We start from the raw sequence: 27452 nt of genomic DNA, 5'->3' as shown, positions 1-27452 counted from the left end.
AACAAACAAAAATCCTCCAGTTGGAGAGTTAGCATATCTGGGAGAAGGTTCTTCTAGCCTCAGCTCTACCTGCTGGAAGCTTGTGTTTTGTTTGGTTTGAATGGAGAAACTTTGGAGCATGTGAATCCCACCTGTAGCCTGAAGTAGCACCTCCCAGACACAGGATAGCACCTCAGCCATTCCTGCTCCATTTTTTCTTCCCTCCCTGGTTTCTGCTAAAATGACATCTTTTCACACTTGCAATGCTTTTGGAGCATACATTTAGCAATGTTTAAACAATCTCCAGGTATGTTCCTGTTATCCTGTTGCTGAGGCTGAGGAAATGGTGGCTTCTACTGTTAGCTACTGTATTAAACTAACTCTGAAATTTCTCTTATAAATTTCCCCCCTTCTACAGCCACAAGATTGGCTGTATACTATAGCTGGCATGGATTTTTTGCATTCTACAATGTTAAATTGAAAATACCCCACATGCTATTTTGCTGCTTCCCATAAGCTCATTTCAAAACAAAACCTTACAAACTTATATTCCTGAACTCAGAAATGCTTGCTTAACAATCCTCTAGGTTTTCATGGCAATACACAAAACACTCAGAGAGAATCAAGAGTTCAAACTGTAAAACAGAAAAAAATCTAGACCCCCGCTGGACTTTTTTCTGTCAATGTTCTCATAATTGGTTGAAATTAATTAAAAATCAGCTATGTTTGCAGACTACCTGTAATCCTATTACTGACCTTGCCCCCATATTCTGACCTTCATCTTCTGCAGTTTAAACATTTAAAAAATTCATGGCTGATTTTTAATTAATTTAAGAAATTTAACATTGGACTCTATGATAGCACAGGGCATGCTCAGTAAGAGCCAACTTGTCAATGTTCTAACAGCCAGACTCACAGCTGCTTGGCACAGCTAATCAGGGGGCCACACCCACGCCAGATTTTTTTTCCTCTTTACACAGTCCTGGCGTCTCCCAAATAATTCTGGGAAATGTAGTTTGCGAAGGGTGCTGAGAGTTGTTAGGAGACTCATATTCCCCTGACAAAGCTCCAGTGGTGAGAGTGGTTTAACAGTCAGCTCCTGTTCCGGGGACTGTAGCTCTGTGAGGGGAATAGGGTGTCTCCTAGCAACTCTTGGCAGTCTTCCCAAAGTACACTTCCCAGGATTCTTTGGGGGATGCCATGACCATTTAAAGTAGAATAAAGGTGTGGTGTGGCTGTGGGCAGTGACAGCTTTGGTTTACATTTGGGTGGGAGATTACATGTGCCTGCTGTAGAATAAAAAGGTGGGGGGAACCCTGAAAAGCAATGATACTGTTCAATGATACTCCCCCTCCCCTTCCTCTCCTTCTGTCCTCCTTCCCCTTCTTCCCCCTCCCTGCCCCTCCCCCAGGTCATTTTCACCTATCCTAAGCATGATTGTATAGGAATAAATCCCACTGAACTCAAAAAGCATGGAAATGATCAACCCCCCCTCACCCTTCCCTCTCCCATCCCCTCCCATCCCTCTTCCAATCCTTTTCCACCCCTCTCCCCTCCCCCCTTCTCCTCCTCCCCCATGGTCAGTTTTACCTATCCTAAGCATGATTGCACAGGAGTTAATCCCATTGAACTCAAAAAAATGTAAATGTACTGCCTTCAAGTTGATTCTGACTTATGGCGACCCTATGAATAGGGTTTTCATGAAGCTGAGAGGCAGTGACTGGCCCACTGAGTTTCATGGCTATGTGGAGATTCGAACTGTGGTCTCCCAGGTTGTAGTCCAACACATTAATCACCAGTGGCGTCACTAGGGTTGGTGTCACTCGGTGCGGTAACTGATGGTGTCACCCCCATGGACCTCCTCCCGTACAAGGTATGATAGCATTCTTCAAGTACTTGAAAGGTGGGCTGGGATCTCTTCTCGATCGTCCCAGAGTGCAGGACACAGAATAATGGACTCAAGTTGCAGGAAGCCAGATTCTGACTGAACATCAGGAAAAACTTCCTAACTGTTAGAGCGACGTGACAATGGGACCAATGAACTGGGGAGGGTGTGTCTTAATAACTGGATGTCATTTTCAAATTATAAATATCTGATGCTATTTGTTGTTGTTGTTATGTGCCTCCAAGTCGACTACGACTTATGGCAACCCTATGAATCAGTGACCTCCAAGAGCATCTGTCATGAACTACCCTGTTCAGATCTTGTAAGTTCAGGTCTGTGGCTTCCTTTATGGAATCAATCCATCTCTTGCTTGGCCTTCCTCTTTTTCTACTCCCTGCTGTTTTTCCAAACATTATTGTCTTTTCTAATGAATCGTGTCTTCTCATTATGTGTCCAAAGTATGATAGCCTCAGTTTCATCATTTTAGCTTCTAGTGACAGTTCGGGTTTAATTTGTTCTAACACCCAATTATTTGTCTTTTTTGCAGTCCATGGTATCCGCAAAGCTTTTCTCCAACACCACATTTCAAAGGAGTTGATTTTTCTCTTATCCGCTATCTGATGCTATAGCGTCAGATAAACGTGGAGGGGTTTGCACTGGATAATTTGGCAAATCCGAACAACAGGCCCTATTTTATAGCTCAGAAGGTAAGCAGAGTCAGAGACAACTAGCAGCTCCTCTTTCAATGGGAGCAATTTGAAACTGTATCTCCTCTCCATCTCTTCTAGAGATTCACCACAGTACAAGCTCAAACATCTTCCAGAAGTATGTAGTTTGGTAATTTGGCTTTGGGGGTTACAGTTAAGCTATGAGCAGGGTGGGCACTTTTAATGGTATTCTGACCTAAGTGAATGGTATTTTTAATGAGATATTTAAGCTTTCAATTGTTATTCAGCCCAAACCTTTAGACAGGAGGGGTGGATCATTAATCTAAAATCAACAGATCTATATCCTGTGGGAATTTATTTTTATTTATTAATCTGTTTATTTAATTTCTTAGTCATCTCATGTCCAGTGGTCTCTAGGCACCTTACAACACCTTTTAAAAACATACAATACAATATACAAAATTTAAAACCCAAATTGAAAGGACCAAGACAACATACCAAAGGCCTGAGTGAAAAGAAAGATCTTTGCCTGGCGCCTAAAGATGGATGGAGAAGGTGCCAGGTGTGCCTCCCTGGAGAGAGCATTCCACAGCCAGGGGGCCACCACTGAAAAGGCCCATTCTCATGTTGCCACCTGTCAAGCCTCCCATGGAGGGGGCACACAAAGAAGGGCTTCAGATGATGAACACAGAGTCTGGGGCAGTTCATACAGAGAAAGGCAGTCCTTGAGATACTGAGGTCCTGAGCTGCATAACGCTTTATAGGTCAAAAACAGCACTTTGATTGAGTCCAGAAAGTAACCGTAGCAGACTTGGTATTTTATGTCTGAACTAACCAGTCCCAGTCAGCATTATGGCCACTGAGTTCTGCACTAGCTGAAGTTTCCAAACTGTCTTCAAAGGCAGCCCCACATATAACTCATCACAGTAGTCTAACCTAGAGGTTACCAGAGAATAGACAACAGAAGTTAAGCTATCCCTGTCCAGTCAAAGGTGGTGGAAGGCACTCTGCACCAAGGTCACTTGGGCCTCAAGCAGCAGTAATGGATCCAGGAGTACTCCCAGGGTAAGTACCTGCACCTTCAGAGGGAGTGAAACTCCATCCGGAGCAGGCCACCACCCATCCATCAGGTCTAGAGACCCATCAGCTAACAGTCCCTCTGTCTAGCCTGGATTAAGCTTCACTTTCTTGGCTCCCATCCAGTCCATTTCAAAGGCAAAACACCAATTTGGCATATCCGCTAAACTAAACATGGATCAGGTTAACACATATTTCAACATTCTGTTGTACAATCAAGTTAGATTTCCCCCTACACTTTCAATATATAATTAGGGGTGAATCTGGGAGATTGTGGAGCATTCTTGAAAGTCAGGATAATATCTGGAGGGTTTCCTATTCCAAATAAAATAAATAAATTTAAGGATTGTGTATATGTGCCTTAAGAAATACCAAATAGCAATGTGCAGCCTCATTCTACAACATTTAGCCAGACATAAGTTCATTCGCCTAAGTGAAATATACCCAAGACTGCAGCCCAACTTTATTAGTCAACTTCTTATTGGGCTGGGTGGGGGGACAATATAAATGGACAATATTAATGGACAATATAAAAACTGACAAATCACCAGATCTGGATGGCATCCACCTGAGAGTTCTCAAAGAACTCAAATGTGAAATTGCTGATCTGCTAACTAAAATATGTAACTTGTCCCTTGGGTCCTCCTCTGTGCCTGAGGACTGGAAAGTGGCAAATGTAATGCCAATCTTCAAAAAGGGATCCAGAGGGGATCCCGGAAATTACAGGCCAGTTAGCTTAACTTCTGTCCCTGGAAAACTGGTAGAAAGTATTATTAAAGCTAGATTAACTAAGCACATAGAACAAGCCTTGCTGAAGCAGAGCCAGCATGGCTTCTACAAGGGAAAGTCCTGTCTCAGTAACCTATTAGAATTATTTGAGAGTGTCAACAAGCATATAGAGGTGATCCAGTGGACATAGTGTACTTAGACTTTCAAAAAGCTTTTGACAAGGTACCTCACCAAAGACTTCTGAGGAAGCTTAGCAGTCATGGAATAAGAGGAGAGGTCCTCTTGTGGATAAGGAATTGGTTAAGAAGCAGAAAGCAGAGAGTAGGAATAAATGGACAGTTCTCCCAATGGAGGGCTATAGAAAGTGGAGTCCCTCAAGGATCGGTATTGGGACCTGTACTTTTCAACTTGTTCATTAATGACCTAGAATTAGGAGTGAGCAGTGAAGTGGCCAAGTTTGCTGATGACACTAAATTGTTCAGGGTTGTTAAAACAAAAAGGGATTGCAAAGAGCTCCAAAAAGACCTCTCCAAACTGAGTGAATGGGCGGAAAAATGGCAAATGCAATTCAATATAAACAAGTGTAAAATTATGCATATTGGAGCAAAAAATCTTAATTTCACATATACGCTCATGGGGTCTGAACTGGCGGTGACCGACCAGGAGAGAGACCTCGGGGTTGTAGTGGACAGCATGATGAAAATGTCGACCCAGTGTGCGGCAGCTGTGAAAAAGGCAAATTCCATGCTAGCAATAATTAGGAAAGGTATTGAAAATAAAACAGCCAATATCATAATACCGTTGTATAAATCTATGGTGCGGCCGCATTTGGAATACTGTGTACAGTTCTGGTCGCCTCATCTCAAAAAGTATATTATAGGGTTGGAAAAGGTACAGAAGAAGGCAACCAGAATGATCAAGGGGATGGAGCGACTCCCTTACGAGGAAAGGTTGCAGCATTTGGGGCTTTTTAGTTTAGAGAAAAGGCGGGTCAGAGGAGACATGATAGAAGTTTATAAAATTATGCATGGTATTGAGAAAGTGGATAGAGAAAAGTTCTTCTCCCTCTCTCATAATACTAGAACTCGTGAACATTCAAAGAAGCTGAATGTTGGAAGATTCAGGACAGACAAAAGGAAGTACTTCTTTACTCAGTGCATAGTCAAACTATGGAATTTGCTCCCACAAGATGCAGTAATGGCCACCAGCTTGGATGGCTTTAAAAGAAGATTAGACAAATTCATGGAGGACAGGGCTATCAATGGCTACTAGCCGTGATGGCTGTGCTCTGCCACCCTAGTCAGAGGCAGCATGTTTCTGAAAACCAGTTGCTGGAAGCCTCAGGAGGGGAGAGTGTTCTTGCACTCGGGTCCTGCTTGCGGGCTTCCCCCAGGCACCTGGTTGGCCACTGTGAGAACAGGATGCTGGACTAGATGGGCCATTGGCCTGATCCAGCAGGATCTTCTTATGTTCTTAACTCTGCGAAACAAGCATTGTTGTTATATGCCTTCAAGTCGATGATGACTTATGGCGACGCTGTGAATCTTTTTTGGATACATACATAATTGAAAATAAATCTTACAAGATTCAGTAGGCTTACTTTGGAGCAAATGGCTTTTAAGATCTGAACATTAAAAAAGCTGCACCTTTTTCATGCCTCCAACAAAAACGATCATCTTGCTCTTTTTATATTGCCAGTAGTTGTCTGGGTTCGATACCACAGTCGACTCACCCCTTGACGGGCAACAGCTGGACCGTGAAGAAGAGGCAGAGGGGGAGGGTGGATAGAGCCGAGAAGGCCCAGATGAGCAGCAGGAGGGAGCCCACCAGCTTGCCTTTGTAAGTCCGCGAGGGTCTGAGCCAGATGATGCTGACCACGCGCTCCAGGCTGACGGTGGAAGACCCGTCCCGGCTCCACTGCCAGCGAGCAGGCGCCTGCTTCAGGTGCGCACCAGACCGGGTGCCAGGGGGCCCTTGGTGAGGCCCCAAATCTCCTGCTGAGCGCAGGAGATGGGCCTTTGGCCTAATTCAGAAGGGCTCGTCTTATGTTCTATCCATTAACAGAAGATTTCTGTTCCCTTACACCTATGGTAACCTGAGGAAAATTGCGACAAATCCCCCTCACTACATTAGCAGATAGTTGAAGCATGTGTGTGAGACACCCTATTCTCATGTCATTGGAGCTGCACTAGCCAGAGCAAAAGGAAGACAAAATAGGAAAATACTTTGTGGCTTCTTCATTCCTGCTTAATCTTAATGGCGTGGCAGTGCAGGTTCCAGGTATTATTAAGGAAAGAGATAGCGCAGGTAATGGTAAAGAAATTAAGATTATTGTTTGCACCCCTCCTTAGCCCTTAAGGTAACTTGCAGTGATGCCATACCCTTCTTGCAGAGAGTACCACTTACGGCTCATATTTATATTACAAGGATATCCTTGCAGTAGCTGTTACAGTATTTAAGATCATATTAAAATCTGAGAATAGCTGCCCCCAGTTAGGAAAAAAGGGGCATTAACTCCTCACCAGAAGCTTCTCTCTTCAACCAAACTCTGATACTAGAAGTTATCATGACCAAGAGAAAAGCACATGGGGAGAGGGACTGTGGGAAACCAGACACATATGTGTGTGGAGGAGAGGGTTGGGTCTGTACATCTCACCTCTTTTATTTTTGAAACCATCTTTCTATATGATTGGGGAAGTTCCATTTTTAAACACTGGGACCTGCTGCCATCATATCTAGTCTATCCCTGAGCATTGCAGGTATGGCAAGTCTCCAATGTTGACTATATTGTGCAGGAAGAAAATGTTACTGGTCTTTTCTGTCAAGTGTGACTTCCCCTATGCCATGCAGATATTCTTTCCCAGTTTCTGTTTCTTTTATCCTGCTCTAACTTGCCATGCTACAAATCCCGATCAGTCAGTGAGTGTACATGAGGCTATTGTTAAGTGCATGTCCAGGCCAGTGAGGGGCGGATAGCGTGCTTCGTCCAACAAGACTCTCATATAAGAATGGCTGGTTGGCAGAAAATTTGTAGGACTCCAGTGGAACTGTACAATTTCAGATGTAACACAATTACTTCATTCAGTGCCTGTTAAAATTTCACGGGGGGCGGGGGCAGAATGTACTTTAGAGATAGAAAATGGTCAAATAAAGGGCACTGTTTTTATATGCAAGCTGTGTTTTGACTTTATGGGGCCTTTACCATTCTTGGGCAAGGTGATTGAGCGAGTGGTGGCCAAACAGCTACAGACACACTTGGAGGAAGCAGATTATCTAGACCCATTCCAATCGGGCTTCAGGACTGGACATGGAACTGAAACAGCCTTGGTTGCCCTGGTGGATGATATGAGGAGGGCATTGGATAGGGGAGAATATACCTTCCTTGTCCTCCTGGATCTCTCAGCAGCTTTCGATACCGTCGACCACGGTATCCTTTTAGATTGCCTGAAGGGATTAGGAATAGGGGGCACTGTTTTACGGTGGCTCCGTTCCTATCTTTCAGACAGGCATCAACGGGTGGCATTGGGGGACAATTGGCCTCTCAATTGTGGAGTGCCACAGGGTTCTATCCTCTCCCCCATGCTATTCAATATCTATGTAAAGCCGCTGGGGGCCATCATCAGGAGATTTGGGCTGCAGTGTCATCAATATGCGGATGATACTCAGCTCTATCTCTCATTCAAGTCCTCAACAGAGTTGGCTGTGGATACCGTGTCCAAGTGCCTGGAATCCGTAAGTGGATGGATGGGAAGGAATAGGCTGAAACTGAATCCCGACAAGACCGAGGTGTTGCTCGTGGGAGATAGGGAAAGGTTGGGAGATATAGACCTGGTGTTTAATGGGGTAAGATTGCCCCTGAAGGACCAGGTCCGCAGCCTCGGGGTCGTTCTTGACGCCCAGCTGTCCATGGAGGCTCAGGTCTCGGCAGTGAGCCGGGCAGCTTGGTATCAACTTCATCTGATACGGAGGCTGCAACCCTACCTTCCTGCCCATCTTCTCCCACGGGTGACACATGCCCTGGTCTCCTCTCGCCTAGACTACTGTAATGCGCTCTACGTGGGGTTGCCCTTGAAAACGGTCCGGAAATTACAGCTGATACAGAATGCGGCAGCACGTTTGATTAAGAACGGCCGTCACCGTGATCATATCACTCCGGTGTTAGTAAATCTACACTGGCTACCAGTTGTCTACCAGGCCCAATTCAAGGTGCTGGTGTTGACCTTTAAAGCCCTATACGATTTCAGCCCAGTTTATCTGAAGGAGCGCCTCCAGCATCACCAATTATGCTGCCTGACAAGATCAGCCTCACAAGACCTTCTCTCGGTCCCACCAGTTAAAACAGCTAGGCTGGTGCGGACTAGAGAGAGGGCATTTTTGATTGTGGCCCCCGCCCTCTGGAATTCCCTTCCTTTCGATCTTCGCCATGCCCCCTCCCTGATAAGTTTCCGCCGAGCCTTGAAGACCTGGCTGTTCAGGCAGGCCTACGGGACCTCTGGGGTGGGTTAATTTTTAATGCTGTTGATTAATGTAAGAGGGGTGATTAGTTGATTATTGAGTGTGGTTTGTACTGGTTTTATATTGTATTTATCTTATTATGTTAATGTACGTCGCCTAGAGTGGCCGTTAATTCGGCCAGATAGGCGACTCAAAGATAAAATTTTATTATTATTATTATTATTATTGCTATATATATTGCATTTTTATTATTGCTGTATTTTTTCAGTAGCACTTTTGAGTGTATGAAGTGCTTTACAATACATTGCAACATGTCTGTGAGAATTGGGCACTTTTACTCCATTGATTATTATTATTATTACTTCTACTATTATTGAGATTTCTTACCCAGCCTTCACCATAAAATTCAAAGGCAGGCTACAAGAATGTAAAAATACAGCCTGAAAATCAGTTAAAACAATTTACAGTCAGAAGAACAGGGTGGATCCTAAAGTAAATATATCAGGTGTTAAAGGCCAGGGTACAGAGGTGTATCTTCAGCATATGACAAAAGTTCTATAATTAATGTGCTGGATGCGTCTCTGTGGAGAGGGAATTTCACAGCATAGAGGCTGCCACAGGGAACGCCTTCTCCCAGGTTTCTCCCTCCCTGCCCTGAACTTCCAAGTGTGGATTTCCTCTCATGTCAGCAGCTGCAAGAGTGTGGTCCCTTTTCTATCTTGTCTCTAGTCTAACTAAAGAGCAGGGCCGTAGGCTTGGGGAAAAGGTGTTGTAGTTTTGTTTGTGTATTTCTTAGTATGTCAGCAGATTCTCTGGGGTTTGTTTTCATTCTGGCCAGATGTAAAGAGTATGATAAGCAGGAAGAAACCACTTAAGCCAGTGAAGGTAACTATTGCTTGCTTGTATCTGGGGAAAATGTGAGCATTCTTTGAAGTGTCTCAGCTAAAACACAAACAGGCAGTTCTGTGTAGAGCCAAATAACCTTTCCAATAGCCCTTCCTTATCTAAGATCTTAAAGTAACTTTTTGTGTATGTAGGACTTCAGGAAAAATACAAAAATCAGCCTAATTTTCAGCTCAGTTTCCTTTGCAGAATTGCCCCTGCTATGCTAAACCAGGCTTCATATGGAACCATAAAAATAGGCACATACCAAAGCCTAAAAAGAATATTTATTGAGCAGCCAGAAGGTGAGCAGATATTCAGGCTTGGGATATGTTCTTTAAAAAAGTGGTGTCAAGATTTGATTCAGCCATATTATCCCTGTGTTGTGTCACATATATAAGTGAGAAAACATTGTTGGTTTTAATGAAAAGGCTTTAAAGCTGCTGAACTGATTTATATCAACAATGAGGCATTAAAAAGCCCATGGAGTATTATTTATTTATTTATTTATTTTATTTATTTATTTTATTTGATTTATTAATCGCCCATCTGGCTGGATTTACCAGCCACTCTGAGCGATGTACATAACAAAACATATAAAACAACAGAATATCAGAAAGCAAACAATATTAACACAGATTTGTTAGAGATAGATTCTGAGGTCTCAAACGTGTTTGTAAATATTAAACTATCCAAGTTAAATGTGCATGACCACCATGGCTCAAAGCAAGCTGATCATCAAGAGAAGTCAGAAGCAGAGATTACAAAAAGGCAGGGGAATGTCAACAAATGCTTGCCTGTTGTATTAATGGACCCATAGCTTGTCAGCCTAACTAGCCCATGTATTTTACTATGTATTGTTACACTGACAATTCTGTGAGGTAGGTGCCAAGATAAAATATGACTGAGCACAGCTACCTTAAACACTAAATGGTAAGGTGGGATGTTAATTAGTTTATTCAAGCTTAAACAGTATTTGTATATGTTGCTTCTGATAATGTCTTAGTCGGTGTAGCTGTATATCATTAGTTGATCTTTTGGGACCAGACAATTGCCTTGCCAACTTCACAAAAAAGCGTATTTGGTGGAAACATAGGTTTCATTGGTTCTTTTGACCTAAGCATGTGCAGTGTATCCATGGGCAGACTTAGCATAGTTCATAGTAAATATCTGAAGTTGTGAATATGCACAAGACCTTCCACATATAACCAATAGGAGCTGAAGAAGAAGAGGCTTGTGCGTGGGTCAGCCTTTGTGCCATTCCTTCTTGTATCTGAAATCTCAAGAAAGAACCCCACAGCAAATTAGCTTGTCCTGCTGGAATGAAATGATTTGAATAACTGTGGGAGTTGTGGCTATGTGAATAAGCCCTGGATTCTTTTGTTAGATATATGCAACTGTTCCAATTCCAACACTGATGCATACCAGTCACCCAACAATAAGAGTGTATCTATGCTGTTTTTCTGCCACTCTTTTTAAAGTGGACTACTGCAATGTGCTCTACGTTGGGCTGCCCTTGAAGATAGTTAGGAAACTACAGCTAGTCCAGAATGCAGCGGCCAGACTACTGACGCGGACCAGAAGGTCCGGTCATATAACACCTGTTCTGGCCCGTCTGCACTGGCTTCCTATTTGTTTCCAGGCTAAATTCAAAGTGCTGGTTTTGACCTATAAAGCCCTACACGGCATGGGACCGCAATACCTGGTGGAACGCCTCTCCCAATATGAACCTACCCGTACACTGCGATCGACATCTAAGGCTCTCCTCCGAGTCCCATCCCATCGAGAAGCTCGGAGGGTAGTGACCAGAACCAGGGCCTTCTCGGTGGTGGCCCCCGAATTGTGGAATAGTCTCCCCGATGAGGTACGCCTGGCGCCGACGCTGCTATCTTTTCGGCGCCAGGTGAAAACCTTTTTATTCTCCCAGGCATTTTAAAATGTATTTTAATAATTGTTTTTATAGTGTATTTTAAACAGTATCTTATTATTGTTATATTTTGATGTTGCTTGGTTTTGTTGCTTGTTGTTTTGATTTTTGATTCTGTTATATTTACTGTATTTATATATCTTGCTTGTTTTATCTTTTATGTACACCGCCCAGAGAGCCTTTCTGGCTTAGGGCGGTATATAAATAAAATAAAATAAATAAATAATAAATAAATAAAGTGCATTCAAGTATGCAACTCATTGATATTTGTGCTTAAAAATGAATGCATAAATGTTTTTGTTTTTGAAACAGATGAAACCCTGGCTGTAAATGTGTTGTGCGGAATTCTCTCTGGTGTGATTTTGTCATCTATTGCTAATTCTACAGATGTCTTGAAGGTAACTATTCCAGAGGAGGAACTGTTTTAGTTTGCATCAAATACAGATTCCTGTGGCACCATTAAGTCTGTCTCTGATGAAGCAGGATGTAACTAGTTTATTGTAGCATGAGCATTTAGGGTGACATTTGTGTAAACAAAACGTGTGCCACAGTAAACTAGTTTGTCTTTAAGTTGTCACTAAGGCAAGAGTAATGTTGTACTGAAACTGACCTGTACCCAATGTGGTGTAGTGGTTAGAGTCCTGGATTATGACCTGAGACCAGAGTTGAAATCCTCCTCAGCCAGGAGGCCTCCTCTTCAGTTTTCCACTTTTGAGCAAGGTGCTTAAGTGTATGGTGGCAGCCCAGCTCCAAGCACTTCTGGAAGATAAGAAGAAACTGGATCTTTTAGTCTAGTTTCAGAACCCAGTGAGCCTTGGCTGTCCTGGTGGATGACTTCTACTTGAATCATATACTAATATACTAACCAGGACACGATAGATTACCTATCCTCCCATAACATAATATCCCTACAAGAAACTTGGATTCTGAGTGAACCAATCCTTGATGGTTTTACATCTTATTACCTCCAAGCAACCCCTAGCGAAAGAGGTGGCAGACCCAAAGGAGGAGTCTGCACCTTTATTTCAACTTCCTTAAAAGCTAAAACTACAGTTGCTGGGACTTTACAAGATCTAGCTATTGCCCTTATTTTAAAATTTACTGAATTTTCATTGATACTCGTCAATGTATATTTACCTCCAGCACGTAGCAACAGCATAAATATCAAAAGAATCTCTTTATTTGAAGCCTTTATCTCTAAGTTAATGATTGATAACCCGGAAAAAAAATTGATTTTGCACGGAGATTTTAATGCCCGAATTGGCACTTCAGATTCGGCCTTATTTCATAAGTACCATCAATTACCTCTACTCTCAATAGAGAACACCAACATACCCCCTCGTTCCTCAAAAGACAACGTCATAAACTATGCAGGATTGCTATTAATGAAAATGTGTATAGAGGCAAACCTAATATTACTAAATGGGCGAGCCTTGGGAGATATTACAGGGGACTACACCTATCACTCATTTAATGGTTCATCTCAAATCGATTTTGTTTTTGTTTCAATAGACTTTTTCTTTCTGGTAAATAAATTCCACATTGAAAATCGACGGGAAAGTGACCACTTGCCAACCATAACTGAATTTAAACTTAATACAAATGATTTGCATCTCTCCCATAGAACATTCGCCAATAACGAAGTAGAAATGCGCTCAACTAGGGTCAAATGGTTGCCTAAATTGAGCGCTGAGGTATCTAAGTTACTAATTTCTCCGACTATTAATAAAATCAAAGAGGAAATACTAGACTCCACCCTTATGACTGATACACTTTGCGCTTTTCAACAACTCATGACAAATTTACAAATGATTATTACAAATACATCACGCCCCCACTTCACTACTTACCGCCCAAAATCTAAGACATGGTTCGACAGTGAATGCGTAATAGTTAACCGTCAAATGAGGGATACTTACCAAAAAGCTAAGGCCACAGGGTCTCTTGAAGACTTACATGCATACTGTGAAATAAAGAAAAAATACAAATTATTAATTAAGAATAAAAAACAACAGGATAGGACTAGCGCTTGGCAAAAACTATTGGAAGCTGCTAAGCAAAAAAATACTAACATCTTCTGGTGACTAGTTACAACTCTCTGGCCAAAATCCCAATATCGCAACTCTGCAAATGTACCTGCTCCTATCTGGGAATCATATTTTTATAATTTATATTTCAACCAAATTGACCTAAATTCAACACCGCAACCAGTAAATGAGTCTTTACAGAAGTGGCCCCCAGTCACTAAACAAGAAATCGTGTATCTAATTTCCAAATTGAGACCTAATAAAGCTCCTGGGCCAGATAATATCCCCCCTGAGGTTTTTAAAACCAACACAAATTGGTGGGCTCCCGTTCTGGTCTCACTATTTACGTATATTGATTCTACATTAATAATACCAGAACATTGGGGACTGGCTACAATTGTCCCTATTCATAAAAAAGGCCCGGTAGATGATCCGACCAACTATAGACCGATCAGTTTACTAAATACAATTAGCAAACTGTATGCAGCCCATCTGCATATAAAATTGATCGATTGGATCGAACAGAATGACATACTAGCAAATGAACAAGCTGGTTTTTGTCCCAAAAGATCAATTTTTGATCACATACTAGTGCTTCAACATCTAATTGACAAATATGCAGCCAGAAAAGGAGGGGTTCTTTATGCAGCATTTGTAGATCTCAAGGCTGCATTTGATTCAATATCCCGCCCCCGTCTCTGGTCAAAATTAAACCATCTTGGCATGGATAGCCGTCTTATTGCTTTAATACAGGGTCTCTATAACAATACTTCCATGCAAATAAGATGTAACACTAGTGGTCACTTAACGAACCCTATTCCAACATTCAAAGGAGTCAAACAGGGATGTGTGCTAGCCCCAGTACTATTTAACATATATATCAATGATATTGTACATAATTTAACACCAGCAGCTACACACCCTCCTATACTAGCCAAGAAATCGAGAAACATCCTTCTATATGCTGATGACATTGCCTTATTAGCTAGAACTCCAATTGATTTGAAGCGATTCCTTGCTAAATTAGCAACTTATTGCCACATGGAATCATTGACGATAAATTACCAAAAAACCAAAATTATAGCATTCACTAGGAAAAAAACTAACCACCATTGGCAGATACAAGGAAACGAAATTGAACAAGTCAATTCCTTCGAATATTTGGGGTACGTTATACAAGTGTCAGGCACTTGCCATATTCATAACAAACTCATGATTCTTAATGCCAAGAGAACGATGAAAGCACTGTTGGCCTTCTACTTCTCTGTTGGTGGACAATTCTTTTTACCGGCCATTAACATCTTTAATGCTAAAATACTAGCACAACTAATCTTTGGCTCCCAGGTAGATAAGAATCTTAATTTTAAAGAGTTCGAAACGGTTCAGACCACCTTTCTGAGATCCATATTGGCAATCCCAACATGCGTGTCAAATATCATCCTTAGATTGGAAGCTGGAGTCCAACTAATTGAAACCAAAATATGGTTTTCAAGAATTAGCGCTTGGCTAAAACTTATTTTTAATCCTATTGGCTTTGCCCCAGATATTCTAAGTGATAATTTCAAATCCCCATGGGTGGATCTTGTAGTAGATAAACTTAAAACGATAGGCTTTTCACCTCAACTTATTCTTGCCATGGGGTTCCAAACAGCTATAACCAATATACGCCAATGTTTAAAAGACATTGACTACCAACAGCATCTACTACTAATTAAAAATCAAAGACATAACCCTAAATTTTTCACCCCAATGCCATATCTACTAAACTTGGAAATCCCGGAATATCGTAAAGCCTTTTCCCGGATCAGGCTGGATGTTCTACCTTTGGCTCTTATGGAGGGTAGGTTTGCCAAAACTCCATATAAAAATCGAGTCTGCCCTTGTGGAGAGGAAGTAGTTGAAAACAATACACATGTACTTTTTTATTGTCCTTTTTACAATTCTTTAAGACACCAATTGATTACTCCTCTTTTGTCCACTTTTCAACACAAATCTGAACACTTTTGGTTAGAATTTCTTTTAGATGACACATCTCCCAAAATAACAACTCAAGTTGCAAAATTTAGTGTTGCTGCTCAAAAACTTAGATCCAATATTTTAAAAAGTTCTTCTAGATGAGAATAGGACTCTATTAGAATGAATATTATTATGAAACATAATGTATTCTACACTGGTTTTTTTTTTTTAATGAATTGTATTTTAAAATCCCAGTTTTGGATTGTACAAAATTCTTGATAATGTACAACTGTTAACTATTTTACTCTGTTTCTGACCAGATGGTTGAATAAACTATCTATCTATCTATCTATCTATCTATCTATCTATCTATCTATCTATCTATCTATCTATCTATCTATCTATCTATCTATCTATCTATCTATCTATCTATCTATCATATAAGGGAAATGCAACCGTGCTGGTTCTTGAGGATATCTCAGTGGCTTTTGATACGATAGGATGAATGAATGAATGAATGAATCTTTATTTTTACCCTGCCCTTTTCCCAAAACTGGAACTCAGGGCGTCTTACAAATAAAAACTACACATAGGTAAAAAACATACAAAAATATACAATTAAAATAGAATTAAACTATTTGTGACATTAAAACCATGAAACATACACTTAAGATACTAAGACGATTTAAAACATTAAGAATAGGACCATAGAACAATACAACAGACCTTATGAGGCCCTATCTTAAACATCTTCTAGTCCAAAAGCCTGTCGGAATAAAAAAGTCTTTGCCTGCCGACGGAAGGATAGCAAGGAAGGGGCCATTCGTGCTTCCCTAGGAAGAGAGTTCCAGAACCTGGGGGCAGCCACCGAGAAGGCCCTATCTTGCGTCCCCACCAATTGCGCTTGCGAAGGTGTTGGGACTGAGAGAAGGGCCTCTCCTGAAGATCTCAGGGCCCAGGCAGGCTCATATGGGGAGATACGGTCTGACAAACAGCCTGGACCTAGGCCGTATAGAGCTTTATAGGTCAAAACCAGCACTTTGAATTGTGACCAGAAACAAATTGGCAGCCAATGGAGCTGTTGTAACAAGGGAGTTGTATGGTCCCTGTAACCAGCCCCAGTTAGCACTCTGGCTGCAGTTCTTTGTACCAGTATAAGTTTCCGAACAGTCTTCAAAGGCAGCCCCGCATAGAGCGCGTTACAGTAATCTGAACGGGATGTAACTAAGGCATGCATCACTGTAGTCAAATCAGGCGTCTCCAGGAACAGGCGCAGCTGGCGCACCAGTCTTAGCTGGGCAAAAGCACTCCTGGCCACTGCAGAGATCTGGGCCTCCAAGTTCAAAGCTGAGTCCAGGACCACACCCAAACTGCGAACTTGTGTCTTCAGGGGGAGTGTAACCCCATCCAGCACAGGCTGAATCACAATTCCCTGATTTGCCTTTCGACTAACCAGGAGCACCTCTGTCTTGTCTGGATTTAATTTCAATTTGTTCACCCTCATCCAGTCCATCACTGATGCCAGGCACCGGTTCAGGACCAGGACAGCTTCCTTGGCTTTAGGTGGAAAGGAGAAATAGAGTTGGGTGTCATCCGCATACTGATGACACCGAACCCCAAACCCCCAGACAGAGCTTGGAAAAGTTACTTTTTTGAACTACAACTCCCATCAGCCCAATCCAGTGACCATGCTGGCTGGGGCTGATGGGAGTTGTAGTTCAAAAAAGTAACTTTTCCAAGCTCTGCCCCCAGACAACCTCACCCAGCGGTTTCACATAGATGTTAAATAACATAGGGGACAAAACTGAACCCTGAGGGACCCCATATGTCAACAGCCAAGGAGTCAAACAGGAATCCCCCAGCACCACCTTCTGGGTTTGTCCCTCCAGGAAGGAGCTGAGCCACTGCAACACAGTGCCCCCAAGTCCCATCCCGGCAAGGCAGCCCAGAAGGATACAATGGTCGATGGTATTGAAAGTCGCTGAAAGCTCCAGCAGAACCAACAGGGACACACTCCCACTGTCCAGCTCTCTGCTTAGGTCATCCACCAAGGCGACCAAAGCCGTCTCTGTCCTGTAGCCGGGCCTGAAACCAGACTGAAATGGGTCAAGATAATCCGTTTCATCCAAGAATCTCTGGAGCTGGGCAGCCACCACACGCTCTATTACCTTACCCAGAAATGGAATGTTGGAGACTGGCTGATAATTACCCATTATAGAGGGATCTAGGGAGGGCTTTTTCAACAAAGGTCTTACAACTGCCTCTTTTAGGCACATTGGAATTCTGCCTTGTTGTAAAGAGGCATTTACCACTCCCCTCACCTAGTCGGCCAGTCCCCCTCTGGCACCCTTAATGAGCCAGGAAGGGCAAGGGTCTAGCAAACATGTGGTGGCTCTCGCCTCTCCAAGGATCTTGTCCACATCCTTGGGCTGTACAAATTGAAAAGAATCCATTGTTATTGGACAAGCAGGAGCCAAAGTTACATCCCTTGAGACTGTATCAATTTTAGCATCCAAGTCGCAGCAAATCTGAGCGACTTTTATCTGCAAAGTGCTGTGCAAATTCTTGACAGCAGGCTGATATTACCCTCTCGGGGGCCTGAATGTAAAAGACCCCTGACCACTTGAAACAGCTCCGCTGGACGGCTCCTGGCAGACGCAATGGTGGCAGAAAAGAAAAGTTTCTTCTTTGCCCGCACTGCCATGGAGTAGGCCTTCAGATAGGCTCTAGCCCGTGTTCGGTCAGACTCATTCCGAGTCTTCTGCCAACGTCGCTCTAGGATGGCATAGTATTTTTCTAGATCATCTGCTTGGAATGAGATTTGGAGTCACAACAGTGGTTCCACTCCTGCCTTAACTGGCAGATTTCAGAGTGGTGCTCAGAAACTTGTATGCCATCCTGTGCCAGTTTGCTATGGGGCAAAATTCCATCTTGTCTCTTACATTGTTGAGCATCCACATGAAACCTCTAGGAGAGCTATTTGTGGGATTATGATGCCATCAGTAATGACACTCACCCCTATTTCTGCTTTTTGTCTGGTCATGCTGAGGCTGAACAGGTGTCTGACATAACTGAGAGACTAGATTGCGCTAATAAACTGAAGCTGAATCCAGATAAGATGATTTTTGATTTGCGGCTGAGACAACTTTCTAGATAAACCTTTGGGGACAGGTTTGCAGCGTGGTGTTTGTTCTGGATCTGGCCTTGTTTCTTGACGATCAGACAAACTGTGGCCAGGAGTGCCTTTTCTGACCTTTATCTCGTGTGGCAGCTGCACATTGTCCTGAGAAGCCGGGACCTAGTAATGTCATTCATGTTGCAATGAAATCTAAATTAGACTACTGCAGTGCATGTTTTGTGGAAGTGTCATTGAAGAGTGTTCAGGAACTACAGCTAGTGCAGAATGTGGAAGCATGAGCATTAAGGAGGACCTTGTCATAGCTCAGTATTAGAGTGCACAGTTTTCATGTAGAAGGCCACGGGTTCAGTTAAAAGGATTAAAGGGATCAGGCCTTGGTCTGTGAGTGATCTTGAAGAGCTGATTCAAATAACAGCTCTCCAAAAGCTGTCCTCAACCTTTTTGGACCCATGGACACATCTGGAATTTTGATAGAGTGCTGCCCCAAAACAGCTGCAATGACTCATCATAAAGATACTAATTTCACAGGAGGACAAACTCCCTCATGCAGAACACCCACATCCAGAGAGCAAGTGAGCACAAACTCAGAAAGAGAGGAAAACATACATCCCAGAGTAGTGAGGGAGAGAAACACATATACTGTAAACCAGACCCAGTGAGAAAACATACACGTGCGCCCTTCCTTCTGCCCCACCCTTGGGTTACTTCACTTCCCCTCCCCCTGATTGTGTTAGGTCTGGCCACTGTTCTCCCCAATCCCTGATCACCTTTTTCTGCCTGTCTTTTTGCCTCTGTCTTTGAATATTTTCACAGGGTGCTTTCTCTCCTGGTCTATCTATTTTCTGCTTTTGTGCTGAAGTCAGCTTGCAAAAGTCCATAGAGTTGAGAGAGGGTGATACCCTTCTCACCTATCCCTCACTTCTATGTATATTTCAAGGCTGAGATTGCCACATCCACCGGGGCGGGGGGGGGGAAGGTGGAGCTGAGCACCAGGGGAGGCCTTTACAGGCACACTTGTGCCTGTGTGCACCATGTTGAAGATTCCTGGAGTAGATAATACCCTAATTTCTTTAATAGATTTTTTAATTTTTTTATTTTGTTTCTTCACAGGTATCTTTATATGACATGAATTTTCTCATTTACATCAGACACCAGTATAATTAATAAGCTATAGTTATTCAACAACAATAAACAAAGAAGCATTCAAATGCTAACAAAGAAAATAAAATCTCTCAGACACTCAACCTCTGACTAAACTGATATGCAGTCTAAATGACTGTGAATAAAATTCTGTTTCCTTTCTGTTAGGCCATTACATCGTTTAAAAGTGTCTCCATATCCGCCAGGCGTCCATTGATGGACGATGCATAAACGTATCTTCCGAAGTGTATTCAGTAAAGGAGTGCCAAGTTAAATAAAAGGAGTCTGGTTTTTCCTTACCCTGTCTTAGTTTTAGTTCATGTGTAAGTTTTTCCATTATGGCTATATTCCAGAGGGAGTTATACCATTGTTTTATTGAGAGGCCATTTGCTGATTTCCACTGCGATGCAATTGTTAATTTTGCTGCTAAGGTCATGTAGATGATCAATTCTTTGGAGAGCAGCTTTGTGTGTGTAGCATCAAATATGTTTAATAGCAATAATTTTGGAGTAAAATCAAAGTGTTCTTTAGAAATCAACATTTCATCATAAACCCTGAGCCAAAAATCTTGTATTGTTTCACATTCCCACCAGAGATGAAAATATGTTCCTTTGTTCCCACAGGCCCTCCAGCATAGTGGAGAGGCCGTGGAAAACATGTGTGATATCTGGACAGGTGTGCGATACCATCGATGTATCATTTTCAATGAATGTTCTCTGACATAGCTAGAGACAGTCTTAAACAGTTTCGTTTCCCATAACCTATCCCACTCTCGAAGTTGTATTTCAGAGCCCAGATCTGTCTCCCATATTTCCTTGAGTGAAAGAGTGGATTTTAGAGATGAGCAAAATGGAGTAAATTTTAGAGACCAGACCTTTTTCTCCCTTGTGTGTATCTTGGAGTAAGTGCTCAAATTGTGTTAGAGATCTTGTTGCTTGTTGTTTCGTGTATTTTAAAATAATAAAGCTGCGGACCTGGGCTAATGTTAGCCAGTCCAGTTTTATTCCTCTCAATTTCAGTTTTAATTGTTCAACTGAAAGGGGAAGAGAGTTTGCAAAGAAATCACATAATCTATGGAGTCCCCTCATACTCCATTCTTTTAGCTGATATTCCCTGTCAGTAGTATAAAATTTGGGATGAAAGGCAATAGGTATCAAAGGTGAAATTATGAGGGCCAATCTGTTCTGCCATAATTTCCAGATCTAAAACATACATTTAGTAAATGGATTGGCCATGTTATTGATAGTTTGCTGTTTTACTGAGAGAAAGGGTAAGGACCTAAGTGAAGCATCAGCAGCAAGGTTGATTTCCATCTCCACCCAGTGTTTCTCCTTTATGTTTTTAATTAAGTACACCATTTGACGAATTTGAAAGGCATTGTGATAATATGTTAGATTTGGAATGCCCCATCCCCCTAAATTTGATTTTCTATAGATTAAAGTTTGGGCTAATCTAGATTTTTTCTGTTGAAAAATAAATTTGATGATTGTATGTTGCCATGATTTTATGACATCGCTAGATATATGGATAGGTAATTTTTTTTGATATAATGACCCCTAGATATTTAAACTTTTTAGCAGAAATAGAGATTCCCAATGCTGCTTTAACTAATTTTTGTGTATTAGGACCTATGTTTATAAACAGGGATTCGGATTTGGTGTAATTAATGGTGAATCCCGACATGTCCTTATATTTTTGAAATAAGTTTTTTAAGCTATCTGAGGACACTAGTGGATCTGAGAGAAGGAGGGCCACATCATCAGCACATTCAGAGTGTAAATTTTTACATTACCTTCCATAATCAGATTAAGGATGATATGAGGGATGCATCAATCCCCAGCTTCGGCCCACATAACTTATGTCCCATAGTATCAGCAAATTCAGCTTGCCAGATATGTGCCAGAGAGAAACAATAACAACTATTAACATCATACAAAATACAACCATTGAAGCCACTTTTGGCAGAGTCCCTATTTCTTGGTGGGACTCTGTAACACCTCTTTAAGAGTGTGTTATCCTATGCAGGTAAAACCATTATAGAATAAAAAACCACTAGTTAACATTATTTCCCCCCCCCCCCGTTCCAGCCATTTATAATTTGACTTGTTTTATTTATTTATTTATTTATTTTTATTTTTCCCCTCCCCTTACTTCTCCCCCTTTTTATAATTGTTGTATATTTAATATTGTTAAATATCCTATATATTTTACAACAGAATGTCTTAAGCCCTAACATGGCTAAATTGAAAAACCAGGTCGCATTTAAAAGAAAAGGTGACCTGTAATAATGAAAATTGCTTAAGTGAGGTGTTAAACATGACATAAACCTTGTTATAGTAGACTTTTGGATTTGGTTATGAATTTCATTTTCCTCTCTGAGTGAAAGAATTGGATCGTAAAGGCCGTGGAGTGTAGAGTGGTTCTGTTTGTTTGTTGAGTCTGAAGCGTTTTTTCTTGGAGAAGACTGTATTCCACTTTTCAGAATCTTGGAAATCTAGCTGTTCCTCTTCTTTATCCAGTTCTTCAGTGTCCCAAGGAATTTCTAAGTTTAATAGGCGAAGGATGTGGCATGTTTCTTTTTTTGTGGTAGCTGTGTGTAATATGCCATCTACTTCAATGCAGAGACGAAAAGGAAAACCCCAGCGATATTTGATTTTAGCAGTTTGCAGTTTTTCTGTTGCTGGCCTCAGTTCTCGTCTTTTCCTCAGAGTTTCCAGACTCAGGTCTTGGAGAACCATGATTTCTTTATTGTCGTATCTGAAGCCTCCTTTGTCTCTAATGGCTCTCATAAATCCGTCCTTTAATTGAAAATGAGTAAAAGCCACTATGATATCTCGTGGCATTGCAGTACTTTTAGGTTTGGATGCTAAGCTACGGCGAGCACGCTTCAGATCTAGTGGGGTGACAGGGACTTCAGGGAGTACTTTGGACCACCATGTTGTAAGAAATGCAATCATGTCTCCCTGTTCCTTTTCTTCAGGGACTCCATGAAAGCGTACATTCCAGCATCTTGCTCTGTTCTCCTGTTCATCGAATTTTGGGTTTAATTCTCTATTAGCTTTTAAAAGTAGTTGGCCTTTGTCAGAGGTTTTAACACTTAATTCCATGGCTTCATTAGCTGTCGTTTCAATAGCCAGGGTTTTTTGTGCTAAATTATCCAGTGTAATAATAATAATAAATAATAATAAAATTTTATTTGTTAGTCGCCCATCTGTCCGACTTAACGGACACTCTAGGCGACTTACACAATATAAAATACAATATAAAACATATGCATACAACAATCATAATATTAACATCAGTTCATCTAAACCATCCTTCAATAATACAGCATAATAGCCTAACCCACCCCAGAGATCCCATAGGCCTGCCTGAATAACCAGGTCTTTAAGGCTTGGCGAAAAGCCATCAGGGAGGAGGCATGTCGAAGGTCAAAAGGAAGCAAGTTCCAGAGGGTGGGGGCCACGATCGAAAAAGCCCTCTCTCTGGTCCGCACCAGCCTAGCTGTTTTTACCGGTGGGACCGAGAGAAGGTCTTGTGAGGCTGATCTTGTTTGGCGGCATATTTGGTGATACTGGAGGCGTTCCTTCAGATAAGCTGAGCCAAAACCGTATAGGGTTTTAAAGGTTAATACCAACACCTTGAATTGGGCCCGGTATACAACTGGCAACCAGTGTAACTCCATCAACACTGGGGTGATATGGTCCCGGCGACGGCTCTGCTTTATTAAGCGTGACGCCGCATTCTGTACCAGCTGCAGTTTCCGGACCGTCTTCAAGGGTAACCCCACGTAGAGCGCATTACAGTAGTCTAATCGAGAGGAGACCAGGGCATGTATCACTCACGGGAGCAGATGTATAGGAAGGTAGGGTCGCAGCCTCTGTACCAGATGAAGTTGGTACCAGGCTGCCCGGCTTACTGCAGAGACCTGGGCCTCCATGGACAGCTGGGAGTCCAAAATGACCCCCAGGCTGCGGACCTGGTCCTTTAGGGGCAATCTCACCCCATTAAGCACCAGGTCTAAATTTCCCAACCTTCTCTTATCTCCCACCAGTAACACCTCAGTCTTGTCGGGGTTCAGCTTCAGCCTGTTCTCTCCCATCCATCCACTTACGGACTCCAGGCAATTGGACAAGGTTTCCACAGCCAACTCTGGTGAGGATTTAAATGAGAGGTAGAGCTGCGTGTCATCCGCATATTGGTGACACTGCAGCCCAAAACTCCTGATGATGGCTCCCAGCGGTTTCATATAAATATTGAATAGCATGGGGGGGAGGATAGAACCCTGTGGCACACCACAATTAAGGGGCCAAGGGTCTGAAACCTCATCCCCCAACGCTACCCGTTGATATCAGTTGGAGAGATAGGAACAGAACCACTGTAAAACAGTGCCTCCTGTTCCCAATCCCTCCAAGTGATTTAACAGGATACCATGGTCGACGGTATCGAAAGCCGCTGAGAGATCCAGGAGGATGAGGAAAGTATGTTCTCCCCTATCCAACGCCCTCCTCATATCATCCACCAGAGCGACCAAGGCTGTTTCAGTTCCATGTCCAGTCCTGAAGCCCGATTGGAAAGGATCTAAATAATCTGCTTCCTCCAAGTGTGTCTGTAACTGTTTAGCCACCACACGCTCAATCACCTTGCCCAAGAATGGTAAATTGGAGACTGGGCAAAAGTTGTTTAAATCTTGGGGATCCAAGGAGGGCTTTTTCAAAATAGGTCTTATCACTGCCTCCTTGAGGGCTAATGGCATTGCACCCTCCTCCAAGGATGCATTTACCATTGCCTTGATCCCTTTGCCCAGTCTCTCTTTACAGCTCATAACGAGCCATGAAGGGCAAGGATCAAGCAAGCAAGTGGTTGGTTTCACAGTAGACAGCACCTTGTCCACTTCATCAGAGAGAAGTGTATCCTTTGTGGAATCAAAGGCTTTTTGCCATTCAGCTATTAATAGGGTATGCATGCTCTGAACTCGAGTCATTACTGTTTCCAACAGGTTTTCTATGTTAAGAGACGCCATTTCCCCTTGCCCTGCTTTTCCGTTTTTCACCGCCATTTTGGGCCTTCGTTAGGTGCGATTTTTTAAAACACTAAATTAAGATAGTAAAAGGTCTTAAAGCTTAGCAAATTGTGCTCACAGACATGCTACAGGGCTTCATTTAACAGGGGTTGAAGAAAGAAACAAGAAGCGTTACCACAAAGTTATTGTAGTTGCCGTTAAGCGCTTGGTGGGAATCAGAGCAGTCGTTCTAAGCTGCAGCCAGGTTTCATGCGCCCCCTCAAATAATAGCCTAATTAACACATAATAGCCTAATTAACACATACTAAATAAATAAATAATAAATAATGAACAAGTTCATGAGCAAGAATGAGCCTGACCAAAACCTTGGCCAACTTTCCAGCTTGTTCCCTGAATGAGTAAAGCCCAGTTCATAAATTGCCTTGTATGAAAGATACTGTAAGCATCAAAAGAGCAGTCTGAGGTGATGGGGTGGTTTATTTTTGCCAAGGTAGGCGGTATATAAATTAAATAAAATAAATAAATAAATGATAATCAGATTTTCTCCATGTTGGGGTTGTTCTAATCTTGACCTTTTCTTCTGCAACATCATTAGTACGTTTCTGGTAGAACACTCTGTTAGGATAGTTCTGTGTGATGTCCATATCTACTTAGTATATGGTGCAGCTTGCCAAGAGGAGAAAATAGTTGATTGCATTGGTAGTGTCTAATTTAAGAACGAGCTTTATTCTACTCTATCCCAAATATAGCAGCCAAACTTGCTGTGAAGGGCACATAGTGGAATAGTCTGAATGAGCCTTTAGTCCTTATTTATTTATTTATTTTATTCAGCTTATATCCCGCCCGACTAGCAAACAGCTCTCTGGGCAGCAAACATAGAAGCATATACAATAATAAAATTACAAGATCAATATAACAAATATAAAAGTACATCATTTAAAATAACAATTACAACTTTTACATAAATAACTTAGATTAAAATGCCTCAGAGAAGAGAAAGGTTTTAACCTGGCGCTGGAAAGATAATAGTGTCGGCACCAGGCATACCTCCTCGGGGAGACTATTCCACAATCCGGGGGCCACCACTGAGAAGGCCCTAGATCTTGTTACTACCCTCCGGGCCTCCCTATGGGTCGGGACCCGGAGGAGGGCCTTCATAGTAGACCATAGTGTACGAGCTGGTTCATAACGGGAGAGGCGTTCCTGCAGGTATCGTGGTCCCGCGCCGTATAAGGCTTTATAGGTTAATACCAACACTTTGAATCTGGCCCGGTAGCGTATTGGAAGCCAGTGCAAGCGAGCCAGAACAGGTGTTATATGCTCAGACTGCTTAGTTCTTGTTAGCAGTCTGGCCGCCGTATTTTGCACTAGCTGTAGCTTCCAAACCGTCTTCAGAGGTAGCCCTACGTAGAGCGCGTTGCAGTAGTCCAAACGTGAGGTTACCAGAGCATGAACCACTGATGTAAGGTCCTCCTTACTCAGATAGGGACATAGCTGGGCTACCAACTTAAGTTGGTAGAACGCATTCCGTGCCACCGAGGCTACATGGGCCTCAAGTGATGGGGAAGAGTCTAAAACGACTCCCAAACTACGAACCTGATCCTTTAGGGGGAGTGTAACCCCGTCCAGGACAGGGTATGTATCCACCATCTGACCAGAGAAACCATCCACCAGCAGCATCTCAGTCTTATCCGGATTGAGTCTCAGTTTGTTAGTTCTCATCCAGTCCATTGTCGCGTCCAGACAACGGTTCAGCACATCGACCGCCTCACCTGAAGAAGATGAAAAGGAGAAGTAGAGCTGCGTGTCATCAGCGTACTGATGACAACGCACTCCAAAACTCCGGATGACCGCACCCAGCGGCTTCAGATAGATATTAAAAAGCATGGGAGACAAGACCGAACCCTGCGGGACCCCATATTGGAGAACCCACGGGGTCAAGCAATGTTCCCCAAGTATTATCTTCTGGAGACGGCCCGACAAGTAGGAGCGGAACCAATGCCAAGCAGTACCTCCAACACCCAACTCCGCAAGTCTCTCCAGAACCATGGTCGATGGTATCAAAAGCCGCTGAGAGATCAAGGAGAATCAACAGAGTTACACTCCCTCTGTCTCTCTCCCGACATAGGTCATCACACAGGGCGACCAAGGCCGTCTCAGTGCCAAAACCAGGTCTGAAACCGGACTGAAATGGATCTAGATAATCGGTTTCATCCAATAGTGCCTGGAGCTGGTCAGCAACCACTCGTTCCAAGACCTTGCCCAAGAATGGAACATTTGCCACTGGTCTATAGTTGTTAAGGTCCTTTGGGTCCAAGGAAGGTTTTTTCAGGAGTGGTCTCACTGCCGCTTCTTTCAGACAGCCAGGGACCACTCCCTCTTGTAAAGAGGCATTTATCACTTCCTTGGCCCAGCCAGCTGTTCCATCCTTGCTAGTTTTTATAAGCCAAGAGGGGCAAGGATCAAGTACCGAAGTGGTTGCACGTACCTGTCCAAGCACCTTGTCCACATCCTCAAACTGAACCGACTGAAACTCATCCAACAAAACATGACTAGACTGTGCTC

The 27452-nt window shown here is 42.6% G+C and overlaps 1 protein-coding gene across 1 annotated transcript in view; it reads left to right on the top strand.

The window, feature by feature from the left end:
• SLC25A30 (solute carrier family 25 member 30) overlaps positions 1–27452 on the top strand; it is a 69008-nt gene that overhangs the window by 12176 nt on the left and 29380 nt on the right. Inside the window, 2 exon segments of the mRNA XM_061629333.1 lie at positions 9831–9980; positions 11915–12000. Of these exon segments, the coding sequence (XP_061485317.1) occupies positions 9831–9980; positions 11915–12000 (236 nt within the window).

Source organism: Rhineura floridana, chromosome 5 (genome assembly GCF_030035675.1).
Source record: "Rhineura floridana isolate rRhiFlo1 chromosome 5, rRhiFlo1.hap2, whole genome shotgun sequence".
Taxonomy (NCBI): domain Eukaryota; kingdom Metazoa; phylum Chordata; class Lepidosauria; order Squamata; family Rhineuridae; genus Rhineura; species Rhineura floridana.
This window is presented reverse-complemented; position numbering and strand designations above follow the sequence as displayed.